We start from the raw sequence: 14,925 nt of genomic DNA, 5'->3' as shown, positions 1-14,925 counted from the left end.
GCAAATCCAGTTGAGGACAACTGAAACTTCCCATCCACCCTCCGGGGGCGTCTGATTGATATTTCTCCTCCTGCGCAACACAACGGAGGACCTCTGGAAGTTCCCAATCCACCCTCCTGGGTCGTTTGGTTAATAGAGCACCGTCTGCGCAATCCGGTAAGCAGACCTTTAGTTCCATTCCACCTCCGGGGTAGTTTCGTTGTTATGTCAACACCGGCACAGCCTGCAACAGCCATGGGCTAGAGGCTGAGAGGTGGAACTGCGGACGAGAGGGCCGAAGCAGGACAGTTATTAGTACTCTGACATGAATCCGGATAATTTTTCCAAGATTACGTCCGTGCTAGCCGGTTCTGGTGTATGCATTACTCCCTTCCTTAGGCGCTATTTACACTTCTACTGGATACAGTGCTTACTTAAGGTATTACCTCCTTCCTGAGGTGGACTGACCGCACTAGCATTGGTCTCAATGCCAGCCATAGGTGTCCCTTGTTCTGTGAGTGGCGGAATTGCAGTTCCACTGGGCTCAGTATTGTCAGCATACATTAACCTCTTTTATAGGTGGCAATATGGCATTCTCACTGCTGTCGCAGTGTTTACGTACGCATTACCCCCTTACTGGGGTGGGATAATTGCACTTCCCACAGAGTACAGAACTCGTCATATGCAAGTTCCTGCTGGGTGCGTTACCCCCTTCGATGGGTGATGTATTTGCACTACCTCGGGTTACAGTACTTACTGGATATGTTACTCCCTATCATAGGTGGAGTGATTGCACTGCCACTGAGCGCAGTGCTTACCGTAGGCATTTCCCCCTCCATTGAGTGGGTAATTACACTTCCGTAGATTGCGGTTCTGACTATCGCGCTACCCCCTTCCCTAACCGGGGGATTGCACTACCATTGGTTGCTATTCAATCTCTCATTTGCCATCACATACTTCCTGTGGCATTACCCTCTACAAATGATCCATTAACAGGGGAATCACTATGCATCTTTGCATGCTGTATTTTAACTACGCCACGACTCTAGATGCCTTGGCTTCCTTCACAGGTGGTCCGTGGCAACAGTCGGTACCCGCTGGTGCCTGATATTCTCCATCTAGTGGCATATGGATACTGCCACTGGATACTACGGATACTCCCATATGGTATCCCTCTTTTCTTCCAGCACTGTTTGGGGACACAAAAATGTCGACCTTTGTGCTCTCAGTGGGGTCACCCAGCCTTATGTGTCCTAGAGACCCCCCCCATACCCATGAGCCTCCACCATTCAGGTCAGTCACACTGCACAGAGTACTGTGATCAAGATCCAGCAAGCAGAATATTCCACTGACTCCGGATGCTTCGTCCACCACTCATCCTTATCTAGGTGAGGGTGTTATGCTGGCACTCTGCAGTGACTACTACAACGGGTTCTCCTTCGCAGGGTAGTCTTCACGCTAGGGCTAGATGCTCGTAATCGCTGTAGTGGGACAGCCCCCCTCAGGTAGGGGTTCTACCCTGGTACTACTTCAGCAGTTGCTCCTGTTCAGTGCCCTTTTCAGGTGGAGGGTTTAAGGTTAGCTCTACTAACTGGGCCAGCTTGATACCATGACTTCTACTGGATGCCCTCAGGCCTTCCCCTCATGTCCACGCTGGCGGAGCATGCGGTAGCTCCTACTGCACAAGGGGTGTTTGCGTCACCATTACATGCTAAGGTTCCTACTGCACAGTTCTTTCGTCAGGTAACGGATTCTTCTAACATGAGAATCAGTGACCTCTACGGTGTGGCCTACTCCTCAGCTGGAGTATGGCGTGAGCATTACTCTTGGGGCTTCCCTTGTATGGCCTCATCTTCAGGCGGAGTGTCGCATTACCAGACTAGATTCTGTAGAGCACCAGTCTCAGATGGGAATGGGCTTTAGTTCTGGCCTCTTTCTGGTTTACACTACCGATAAGGGTCCGTGGCTCTGACAACTGTTGTCCTTCTGTCGTCGACTCTGGCGTGGCTATGGCGTAGTTGCCATGGCTGATCAGCACCTACCTTCGAGTACGTTCTACTGGTTAGCTCAGTCCCTACGGCACTAGATTGCCGTTCTAAGCAAGACTTGGATTCTACTAGTCATACCGTAACGTCATCGGTGCTACCTCTCTTCAGATATCAGTAATGTCTATGTCACCTCAAGCCAATGGTGGTTGTTCTTTCACTGCTCATTCCGGGGGTGGACTGAGAGCCTTCCCAAGACGGGTAGAGCGGGTGTCTGTCACGACGTCGCCCGCTAGTAGGGGTTTCGTCCCTGGAATGAATCACACTTTTCCTTTCCGGTCTCTCCTCGAGTTGGATAACTGATCACCTTATCCTTCTGTCTAGCTGACCAGTAGCCATGGGTTGTACGACTCTGGAAGCCCATCTCTATTTTTTCACGGGCCCAGGGTTCCTTGGGTACGGTGGAGGCGTTGGACGTCGTAATCGAACTTCACCCGGCAAGAGTATTTCTCTCATCTTTGTTCCACTCATCTGCCCTTCCAGGCAGGGTCGCCACTTTGTTAATATATGGTCACTGACGGGGCTTCCCATCACTGGTGGTGCTCACATTGGCTTTACTTTACCTTTCTCGCGAGGTATTGATTCTTTGGCCTGCAGTGGGGCACGCCTGGCTCAGGCGTTTGTTTCTTGGTGGTTTTTCAGGCAGCTTCTCTCACTAGAAATCTCACCACAAGCCTCTACGGCTATAAGGGCATTGGTCTACCAATATTCTGCTCCCTAGTGGTTGTTCTCTTGACCAGAGGTGAATCCTGCGGACTTGGCCTTTTAGTTCTACTTCCACAGTTGCGGCCAGGAGCCAGCTGTTTGGCGGTTTTTTTCGGAGTTGATACGCCTTCTTGTACGTACTTTTTTCTTTAAGTATGAACATAGGGCAGTGTTCCGTCCAGTATCCTCTTTCTTCGCAGAAGGTGGTCGCCTTTCCACGCCCTCACACATGGGTTTCTCTTCTTTCTCCCTCGCATTACACAGACCGAGCTCTCCATCAGCCATGTGATTTGGCCTCTGAGCTTGCTTGTCCATAACTAGCGCTTACCGCCGTACAGACCTCTACCAATTTTTATCCTGGGGTCCTTGTCAAAGCTGACGGCCTCCAAAGGATGTTTTCCAGATATATCTGTTCAACAGTTGCTCGAGCATTCCGCTCTCGGGGTAAGGCAATGCCCAGCTGAGTCTTGGCCCACCCGACCAGCGGTCGGCGCTTCTCGGGTCCTTCTCCTTCATGCAGTAGCTTTCCAGTGTGGAAGGCAGTATCTTGGTCTTCCGGGCACACGTTCATCAAGTTTTACCGGGTGCCTTCCTAGGCACCGGCGGATACTGTTCCAGGCAGCAAATTCTTGCAGGCGGCAGTGAGTTACGCATCCTCGAGGACGTTTTTCTCCATGGGTATGTGATTTGTTCCCTCCCCGTGGACTGCTTTAGGACATCCTACGGTCCTGTGTCCCCCCCAATGATACTAGCGAGAAAACGAGATTTTTGTGAAACTCACCTGTAAAATCTCTTTTTCGCTTAGTTCATTGGGGGACACAGCTCCCACCCAGTAATTTCTGTTTGCCATAATTGTTGGCGGTTGTGGAGCCAGTATGGCCCCCAGTGCTGGTTTGATCCGACTGGCGTTGGTCAGTTGTTGGTTGTTTACCGTATGTTTTTTTTTTTTTTCTCCTACTCCTATTGCTTGGGCACAAACTGATATGCTCTCTCCAGGCTGAAGGGGGTATAGCCTGCAGGGGAGGAGTTATCACTTTTCAGCCTAGTGTCACCTCCTAGTGGCAGCAAGCAGCTATACCCACGGTCAATGAACTTAGCGAGAAAGAGATTTTATAGGTGAGTTTCACAAAAATCTTGTTTTTCCCATGTTCAAACTGAAAAAAAAAAAACGTGGCTTCTTTATTCTAGAAATTAGTGGGGGTCCCAGTTCACAACCTACCACAGTAACATTTCATCCAGAGTCCAGATTAGTTTCTGCCAATCTCTGTCTTTTTACAGTGGTTAGAAGTTTTCAAGAGTATGTAGAGCCCGGAGAAGAATTCCCTGCTTCTCCTCAAAGAAGGAATACGCAAGATGATCGGGAGGAAAGTGTGATTTTGCCCTTAGGAGAAGATACGCTCACACGTAACCTTGGCATTCCTGTAGTAGTTGTTTGCACAAAGGTCAGTTGATGGGATAGCGTTTGTTTTATTCAGCATTTGCACCTACGGCTGGCTTACATGCTGCAATGTACAGCCGATTGTCGGAAGGGAACGTTCCTTCCCGAAAGTCGGCTACTCGTTCAGTGAAGGAGACCGCTGCATTTACATGTGGTGATCTCCTTCACAGTATGAGGACTAGGGATTAGAGATGAGCGAACTTCTGTTTTAAGTTCGGCGTCCGGTTAGCGGAGGATCCCGATATGGATTCCGAATTCCGTTGTGGTCCGTGGTAGCGGAATCAATAATGACCATTATTGATTCCGCTACCACGGACCACAACGGAATTCGGAATCCATATCGGGATCCTCCGCTAACCGGAAGCCGAACTTTAGACGCCGAACTTAAAACAGAAGTTCGCTCATCTCTACTAGGGATCCCTCGTCTTCATACAGCTGCACTGTTTCTGGGCAGTAGATCGCTGTTTAGACAGCACGATCTACTGCCCAGAAACCATAATTTACTTGCCTACACAAACGACAGTTTCACCCGATAAACAAGCGTTTTGTTCGTTCGTCAGGTGATCGGCGGCTCCTTCACACGGGCAGATGGTTGTGAACCAGCATTCGCAGGAACGGTGGTGCCCAATACTCGGGCCGTGTGAATCCACCAATTTTCTATGTCCCATGGTAAATAATTATGGCAGAGTAAAAGATAATGGACAGGCCTGTGTGATTTGTCTCATCGTTCTTTGCATTCCTTACTTTAGCATTTTTAAATAAAATATTTGGCATATCAAAACTAATGAGTATCTGGGGATTTCTGAGACTTCTCATCTTTTAATTTTATATCGCTGCATTAGATTTATGTTTCAACCAAAGTTGCGTACATTTTCCACACAGAGGCTGTGGTGCTCCTATGAGTGCTGCAGCCTCCTCACAGTATACCAAGCTCAGCGCCCTACAGTGTATAGCGGCTGTGCTTGGTATTGCAGCTCAGCCACATCCACTAGAATGGGACTGACCAGATGAATCTGACGTCGCTGGCCTAGGAAGAGGCAGCAGCACCACAGCCTTTTCAAACAGCTGATCGGTGGGGGTCCCAGGTGTTGGACCCCCACTGATCAGATATTGATGACCTATCAATCAATATCAAAATCTTCTCCCCCTCATATGGAATAGTCTACAGTGCTATATCTGACATTTTTTTGGGCCTTTGTTGGACCCCTGTAGCCCAATGGACACGTTTGGCTTGTATGCTCAATCGTATACACTAAACATGTATTGCCCACATGATGTGAACATAGCTTTACCTACTTGTCATTATAGCTTGTTTTGTCGTGTAGATTTTTTATTTTTTATACCTCTGTATTTATATGTAAATTATTATATTATGTTTTTATTATTATATATTATTATGAAATTATTAATGGTGGTAGTAGCCAGAAACTTGATTCTATCATTCAGATCTATTCTTTTATCACTCATTGAATTGCTCATGCATGGTAATGCACTAGGAACAAGCTTAAAGGGAACCTGTCACCTGGATTTTGGGTATAGAGCTGAGGACATGGGCTGCTAGATGGCCGCTAGCACATCCGCAATACCGAGTCCCCATAGCTCTGTGTGGTTTTATTGTGTCATAAAAACTATTACACATATAAGACTACTTTTTAACACATGAAAATCTCTTTAAAAGTCGGGGGTCGTCTTATACGCCGGGTGTTGTCTTATATGCCGGTATACGGAGTGCTGAAACTTACTTCCCTAGCCGGACTGGAGAAGCTGTCCTTCTCCAGCTTCAGGGACAGGTGCCCTCTAACTGAGCCACCGTGCGCTGCATCCCGGCCAGCCGCTCCTGAAGCAGCCCCCTCTCCCCGCTCTCAGTGGTTTTCTCGTGCCGGCAGTATCACATTGCGCACTACCGCTCAGATCGTCTTGAAGACAGGGAGGGCTGGGCAGGCAGGGCGAGCTGACCCACCTAATCCAAGAAGGCTTTGTATGCATTGTGCACAGAAAATACCGGTACATTGCTTGCCGTGATTGGCTGGTTGTTGTATACTGGGTTGGATTGGCGATTCTGAGGGAAGGCAGGGGGAAGCAGGAGCATTTGCACTTCAGCCAATTCTAATGTTGGAACGGCGGATCTCTAATGAAGTTTGGTTTGCATCTCATCTGTGGTGAAAAAAACAGAGTCTATCTGGGGAGCAGATACATGTGGTGGTGAATACAGTACAGCACCAGTATCTGTGCATACAGTACAGCACCAGTATCTGTGCATACAGTACAGCACCAGTATCTGTGCATACAGTACAGCACCAGTATCTGTACATACAGTACAGCACCAGTATACACAGTACAGTATACAAATGGCTAACAGTCAAGACCCCATCATGGCTCTACCAGCAAGAAGAAAGAAATATGAAGCCAGTTTCAAACTTAAAGTTGTAAACTATACCAGGGAACATAATAACTGCGCTGCTGCAAGACAATATGGAGTAACAGAAAAGATGGTTCGGGACTGGAAAGCAAATGAAAAAGCATTAAAGAGTATGCCAAGGGGTAAGTGTGCTTTAAGAAGAGGCACCCCACATTGGCCAGAACTCGAAAAACATGTAGCAGACAGGGTGAAGGAGCATCGCCAAAACGGTTATGTAGTGACACAAAATAAAATAAGTTTGTTTGCACTTCAGTGGACCAAAAAATAACTCAGATTACAGCAACAGATTTAAGGCCACTGTATCCTGGTGTACTAGATTCTTGGAAAGGCATAATATGGTACTGAGGCAAAAGACGAAAATTGCACAACAATTACCTGCAGATCTTAATGCCAAAGTAAATAGCGTTGGAGGGGTAGTCTTATACTGCGAGTATACCCCAAACCCTATATTTTAACTGGAAAAGTTGGGGGTCGTCTTATACGCTCAGTCGTCTTATACGCCGGCATATACGGTATATGTATATGTATGTATATATATATATATATATATATATATATATATATATATATTTAAAAAGAATGGCAGCACCGTCACAAAGAACTTGGAAAAAAAGGGTGCACAGGCCCAGTTGTGGATATAAGCCAATCCAACAAATGGAAAAAATGGAAAAAGGGCAGCACTCCACTGGATTTAAAATAAAATAAACTTTATTTACCCATAGGCAACAGCGACGTTTCGGCTCATACACAGGAGCCTTCCTCAAGCCAGGTCACTGCTTGAGGAAGGCTCCTGTGTATGAGCCGAAACGTCGCTGTTGCCTATGGGTAAATAAAGTTTATTTTATTTTAAATCCAGTGGAGTGCTGCCCTTTTTCCATTTTTATATATATATATATATATATAATATATATATATATATATTTATTTATTTATTTATTTATTTATTTATTTATTTATTAGTAACAGCTACTTGGGCTTCTTACTTGCCTCATTTACATAATATATATATATATATATATATATATTGTATGTACAGTACAGACCAAAAGTTTAGACACACCGTCTCATTCAAAGAGTTTTCTTTATTTTTATGACTATGAAGGCATCAAAACTATGAATTAACACATGTGGAATTATATACATAACAAACAAGTGTGAAACAACTGAAAATATGTCATATTCTAGGTTCTTCAAAGTAGCCACCTTTTGCTTTGATTACTGCTTTGCACACTCTTGGCATTCTCTTGATGAGCTTCAAGAGGTAGTCACCTGAAATGGTCTTCCAACAGTCTTGAAGGAGTTCCCAGAGATGCGGTCCAGCTCACCCCAAACCATCTCGATTGGGTTCAGGTCCGGTGACTGTGGAGGCCAGGTCATCTGGCGCAGCACCCCATCACTCTCCTTCATGGTCAAATAGCCCTTACTTTCAAAGTTTTCCCAATTTTTCGGCTGACTGACTGACCTTCATTTCTTAAAGTAATGATGGCTGCTTTTTTCTTGCCATAATACAAATTCTATTAGTCTATTCAGTAGGACTATCAGCTGTGTATCCACCTGACTTCTCCTCAACGCAACTGATGGTCCCAACCCCATTTATAAGGCAAGAAATCCCACTTATTAAACCTGACAGGGCACACCTGTGAAGTGAAAACCATTTCAGGGGACTACCTCTTGAAGCCCATCAAGAGAATGCCAAGCGTGTGCAAAGCAGTAATCAAAGCAAAAGGTGGCTACTTTGCAGAACCTAGAATATGACATATATTTTCAGTTGTTTCACACTTGTTTGTTATGTATATAATTCCTCATGTGTTAATTCATAGTTTTGATGACTTCAGTGTGAATCTATAATTTTCATAGTCATGAAAATAAAGAAAACTCTTTGAATGAGAAGGTGTGTCCAAACTTTTGGTCTGTACTGATATATATGGGGACTGGGTATTGCGGATTTGCTAGCGGCCATCTAGCAGCGCATGTCCTCAGCTCTATACCCAAAATCCAGGTGACAGGTTCCCTTTAAAGAGTTCTTTTCAAGTTAGTCGACATGACCTAACTCTGGTATAGCAAAATGATAACCTGGTAGTTGGTGTATGTAAATCTAAGATTCTTTTTCTATACATTTTTTGTTGTAATAAAAGGAGGAAGGTGGTGAAATAATTTTGAGGTTATTTAGTTGTACTGTATTGTACTGTTTTATTGCAATGTTTACAGTGGAGATTTTAATATGCTGCTGCTATTTTAGGCCATTTCTCACCTAGAACATTTGCTGACAACAAAAAGATATCTTAAACACCGTGTGGAACATAAACCAGAGTATAAATACATATTAGAAAGTTACTGGCTTACATAACAAATGGATCACCACTGGTATGGCCCATAGAAGCCCCTCTTCTTTGTTTTGCTGAATTGTAATTCATCTGTAAATCTTTTATGGCTGTATTAGACGTGCAGATTAGCATTTCGATTGTCGGGAAGGAAGCGTTCCTTCCCAACAATCGCCTGCTCGTCAGTGTAGGAGACCACTGCATATACATGCAGCTCTCTCCTCCACAGTATGGGGAGGGGCGACCACTACTGCCATCGCTCGTCCCCATACAGAATCAGCAGAGCGTGATTAGACGGCACGATCTGCCACAGGCAAATAATTATATTTTTTAGCATGCATAAAAAATGCGATTGCACAATGATCGAGCTCGTTCATTGGGTAATCAGCGCCACTTTTACATTGGCAGATCATCACTAACAAGTGTTATTATGAATGCTTGTTAGTGATGATCCGGTCGGCTATCTGCAGGTCTAATACAGGCCTTATTCTTTATATCCTGGTGTTATTTCAGCTCTAAGCTCTGTAATTCTCATATACTATTCTTATGTACTTTGTTTGCAGTGTGATGCCATTAGTATTTTGGAAAAGGAGCATGACTATACAGATGAGCACTTCGACTTTATTCAGTCACATATCAGGAAGTTCTGTTTACAGTGTATCCTTTCAGGAAGAACGCTTAAATGAAAGCTCTCAAAATGGATTGAGGTAAAGTTGGCCAAATAAATCGACAATCTAATGTCTCCCAGTGGTAGGTATTCAGGGAATGGAGGATCATACTTGTTGGATTTCAACATTTCCAGTAAGAAGTGTCTGACGGCAGCATGTCTCCCTCTCCAGATGGAGGACTGCATGTTTATGGGGTTGTCGGGGGAGGTAGCTGTCAGCTGAACCTATGGCAAGCTTAGAAGTGTGTGAACAGCAGTCCTAGGGCTGTATTACACCAACAGATTATCTGACCAATATCTGTCCAATCAGACCTAAAGTTGTGTGTATAAACGGCCATCTGACCAATGATTGGCCAGATAAGGCTACTTTCACACCTGCGTTTAGGTGCGGATCCGTCTGGTATCTGCACAGACGGATCCGCACCTTTAATGCAAACGCTGGTATCCGTTCAGAACGGATCCGTTTGCATTAATCTGTAAAAAAAATAAAATAAGTGTAAGTCAAACGGATCCGTCCTGACTTACATTGAAAGTCAATGGGGGACGGATCCGTTTACAATTGTGCCAGTGACAAACGGATCCGTCCCCATTGACTTACATTGTAAGTCAGGACGGATCCGTTTGGCCCCGCGTCGCCAGGCGGACACCAAAACGCTGCAAGCAGCGTTTTGGTGTCCGCCTCCAGAGCGGAATGGAGGCAGAACGGAGCCAAACTGATGCATTCTGAACGGATCCTTATCCATTCAGAATGCATTAGGGCTAAACTGATCCGTTTTGGACCGCTTGTGAGAGCTCTGAAACGGATCTCGCAAGCGGACCCAGAAACGCCAGTGTAAAAGTAGCCTTATCTCTTGGTGTAATACAGCCCTAAAAGTCTGTTGTACCCTAAAATGATATTAATAAAAACAATGGTTCACCCTGGGAAATAACAAGCTCTCTCAACGGAAGGGTAAAAAAAGCTATGGGTCTCCAAGTATGGCAACACAAATCAATTATTTTATTTTTAAAAGGCTTTTATTTATCAAAAATAGTAAAACATAATAATAAGAACTTAGTGGGTCCTTTGCACCGCAATCTGCGACTTTTCACGCTCACGCCAGGTCTAAAAAAGTAATTCACCATTTTGTACGCCTGTTTTAGGCTACTTTCACACTCGTGTTTGGTGGGGATCCGTCATTTGTATTATCTGTAACATAGCCATAACGGATCCGTCTTGAACACCATTGAAAGTCAATGGAGGACGGATCTGTTTTCTATTGTGCCACATTGTGTCAGTGAAAACGGATCCGTCTCCATTGACTTAGATTGTGTGCCAGGACGGATCAGTTTGCCTCCGCATCGTCAGGCGGACCCAAAACGTTCCAGAGCAGAATGGAGGCAAACTGATGCATTCTGAGCAGATCCTTATCCTTATCTAACTGATCCGGATCGGATCTCACAAACGGAAACCAAAACGCCAGTGTGAAAGGGGCCATAGACAGTGGTCTTACATTTAGAAGCAGCAGTGGAAATTTGCCTAATTATCACTAGTCGCCACCACAGTTTCTTATCTAATCGGAAATCTGACAGTTGTTAGCAGTGTAAGGGCGGGTTCACACGTGCATTGTGAACTCCGGCACTGTAATCCGGTCACTGTATGTGGCGTATATGCCAGCTTTTAGCTGAACAAAAAGTGCTACAAGCAACACTTTTTGTCCGGCCGAAAGTTGGCATATATGCCAGAGAACGGTGGATATTCCGGATACGGTGAACTCCGGCAGTCTGTTCCACTGCCAGAACAGACTGCCGGAGTTCACAACGCAGATGTTAATCCAGCCTAATTGCTCTAGGAACAAACAAGCCACAATCGCAATAATGAGAAAACGGCTAAAAAATATTTTTTGTATAATTAAACGACTTTTGAGCACAAACAACTCGCTAAATCATTACTGGATGTCTGCCTGTCTAATAGGACCGTAAGTCAAAAATAGGAGTGGCTCCATAATATGGCTTTATGCACTCGACTGCGTCCGTTTTGCAGTCTGCAAAATACGGTTGTGGCCAGTGTGCGATCCGTATTTTCTTTTTGCTTTCCATATGTCCGTGCCGCAAAAGATACAGCATGTCCTATTCTGGTCTGCAGAATGCGAGCACATTAAAGTCAATTGGTCCGCAACATAATATGGATCCCACACAGGCCACATCCGTATTTTACGGATCCACTATTTGCAGACCACTAAATGAATACGGTCATGTGTATGAGGCCTAAGCTATGAATGTCTGATAGATGGGAGCTGCACCTATCTCACCCATGGAGGTCTGTCTTCCCTTTCCAGGTAGTCACTACATGCGGTCTGATTGAAAACAAGAGTTGGCCGGGAAACAGGCAAGGTGCTGTATCTTAGATGCCTCATTCACATGTCGGTGATTCACGCACGTGTGCTGTATGTGTTCTCCATGGACAGCACACATACCCATTTATCTTATTGTGGTTTTAGCACGGAAGCTTGCTCTATTTTGTCCATGTTCACAGATCCCTCAGGCCCATTATAGTCTATGCGTGTTTCACAGACCATAGGAGGAGATGCTATAAAATTTATTTTTCATCTGTACAGTGTCCGCGAAACATGGATGACACACGGAGAGCAAAAAATGGACACACGGACTAAACACTGATCCTTTACGGGTGCATCACTGACCATCTTATCACTGATTTTATCACGGACTTGTGAATGTGGCAGAAATCGTAGAAGCGAATGGGCAATACGGAAGCAGTGTAGCTTACTGACAAAATGGTGACCTAAAGGCCTCATGCACACGGCCATGTTCCGCGGCCGAGAACGGTCCATGGTATGCCGGGCTGGATTCCTGTTCAGAGCAGGAGCGCATGACGTCATTGGTTGCTATGACGCCGTGCGCTTCATGCCGCCGCTGCACTACAGTAATACACTATACGAGTGTATTACTGTACAGCAGCGGCGGCATGAAGCGCACGGCGTCATAGCAACCAATGACGCCGTGCGCTCCTGCTCTGAACAGGAATCCAGCCCGGCATATCACGGACCGCTCTCGACCGCGGAACACGGCCGTGTGCATTCGGCCAAAGGATGTTTTTTTATTATAATTTTTTGTCTCTCATGCCACTCTGAGTGTTTTATGACAATTCACAGTTTTTTTCTGTAGTTTGTTGGCTTCAGAAAGGCCCCTGTTGGATTCAAGACCTTGTACGCCTGGCTGATTAATTTCTTGAGTTTTGCGTTTCCCTTATTACTTCCTTGACCTGTTCCCTTTAGATGGCGCTGCACTAATTTACACATCGATAAAAGAGAACAAAAATATTGACATTGTATATAAATATATTGTTCAGCAATTGTACGGATTTCCTTTCAACATGTCTGCTGTGGTTGTGGAGAAGGATGCAGTATTTATGTAAGTGCTCACGTCCTACGTATTTCTACTAACCCCCACCCCCCTTGTGTGAAGGACTATTGACTATGGAGTTTTATTACGAGCTCTTACACAAAGATTTTGTGTAAGGCCTCATGCACACGGACGTTTTTTTTGCGGTCCGCAAAACGGATTTCCGTTGTTCAGTGATCCGTGACCGTTTTTTCTTCCGTGGGTCTTCCTTGATTTTTGGAGGATCCACGGACATGAAAAAAAAGTCATTTTGGTGTCCGCCTGGCCGTGCGGAGCCAAACGGATCCGTCCTGACTTACAATGCAAGTCAATGGGGACGGATCCGTTTGACGTTGACACAATATGGTGCAATTGCAAACGGATCCGTCCCCCATGGAGTTTTCTCCAATCCGATGGTATATTTTAACTTGAAGTGTCCCCATCACCATGGGAACGCCTCTATGTTAGAATATACCATCGGATTTGAGTTAGATCGTGAAACTCATATCCGACAGTATATTCTAACACAGAGGCGTTCCCATAGTGATGGGGACGCTTCAAGTTAGAATATACTAAAAACTTTGTACATGACTGCCCCCTGCTGCCTGGCAGCACTCGATCTCTTACAGGGGTCTGTGATCCGCACAATTAACCCCTTAGGTGCCGCACCTGAGGGGTTAATTGTGCGTATCATAGCCCCCTGTAAGAGATCGGGTGCTGCCAGGCAGGAGGGTGCAGACCCCCCTCCCCTGTATTTAACTCATTGGTGGCCAGTGTGGCCTGCCTACCCCCCCCCCCCCTAATTAAAATCACCTTCCCCCATCATTGGTGGCCAGTGCGGCCTCCCCTCTCCCCCCCCCCCCCCTACTAAATCGGTAACCATGGCAACCAGGATGCTACTGCAGTCCTGGTTGCCATGGTTACTTAGCAATTTTAGAAGCATTATACTTACCTTCGCTGTCTGTGACCGGCCGGGCGCTCCTCCTACTGGTAAGTGAAAGGTCTGTGCGGCGCATTGCCTATAGCAGACCTGTCACTTACCAGTAGGAGGAGCGCCCGGCCAGTCACAGACATCGCAGGTAAGTATAATGCTTAAAATTTGCTAAGTAACCATGGCAACCAGGACTGCAGTAGCGTCCTGGTTGCCATGGTTACCGATCGGAGCCCCAGCGATTAAACTGGGACTCCGATCGGAACTCTCCGCTGCCACCAATGATGGGGGAAGGTGATTTTAATTAGGGGGGGGGGAGGGGAGGCCGCACTGGCCACCAATGATGGGGGGGTGATTTTAAGGGGGGGGAAGAGGGGAGGCCGCACTGGCCACCAATGATGGGGGGGGGGGGGTGATTTTAATTAGGGAGGGGGGGGGAGAGGGGAGGCCGCACTGGCCACCAATGAGTTAAATACAGGGGAGGGGGGTCTGCCCCCTCCTGCCTGGCAGAACCTGATCTCTTACAGGGGGCTATGATACGCACAATTAACCCCTCAGGTGCGGCACCTAAGGGGTTAATTGTGCGGATCACAGCCCCCTGTAAGAGATCGGGTGTTGCCAGGCAGCAGTCATGTACACAGTTCGTAGTATATTCTAACTTGAAGCGTCCCCATCACTATGAGAACGCCTCTGTGTTAGAATACACTGTCGGATCTGAGTTTTCACGAAGTGAAAACTCAGCTCTGAAAAAGCTTTTATGCAGACGGATCTGCGGATCCGTCTGTGTGAAAGTAGCCTACGGCCACGGATCACGGACACGGATGCCAATCTTTCCGTCAAAAAAATAGGACAGGTCTTGTTTTTTTGACGGACAGGAAACACGGATCACGGCTGTGGATGAACAACGGTGCATTTTCCGAGTTTTCAACGGACCCATTGAAAGTCAATGGGTCCGCAGAAAATCACGCTGAACAACGGCCACGGATGCACACAACGGTCGTGTGCATGAGGCCTAAGTGCCAAGCAGGGCCGGCCTTAGGTG

General features: G+C 46.1%; 1 protein-coding gene and 1 long non-coding RNA gene across 4 annotated transcripts in view; both read left to right on the top strand.

Annotated features, from left to right (window-relative positions):
* DYNC1LI1 (dynein cytoplasmic 1 light intermediate chain 1) overlaps positions 1–14,925 on the top strand; it is an 83,886-nt gene that overhangs the window by 21,136 nt on the left and 47,825 nt on the right. For all 3 annotated transcript variants that reach the window (XR_005779215.1, XM_040433393.1, XM_040433395.1), the window contains exons 5-7: positions 4,008–4,171; positions 9,471–9,564; positions 12,847–12,982. Coding sequence is in view for 2 of the 3 variants with exons in the window: in XM_040433393.1 (XP_040289327.1) it covers positions 4,008–4,171; positions 9,471–9,564; positions 12,847–12,982 (394 nt within the window). In the remaining variant the exon portion in view is untranslated. The remainder of the gene's footprint in view (positions 1–4,007; positions 4,172–9,470; positions 9,565–12,846; positions 12,983–14,925) is intronic.
* Positions 1–14,925, top strand: part of LOC121002090 — a 432,454-nt gene that overhangs the window by 386,596 nt on the left and 30,933 nt on the right. The gene's annotated exons all lie outside the window — the stretch shown is intronic.

This window comes from Bufo bufo, chromosome 5 (genome assembly GCF_905171765.1).
Source record: "Bufo bufo chromosome 5, aBufBuf1.1, whole genome shotgun sequence".
NCBI lineage: Eukaryota > Metazoa > Chordata > Amphibia > Anura > Bufonidae > Bufo > Bufo bufo.
This window is presented reverse-complemented; position numbering and strand designations above follow the sequence as displayed.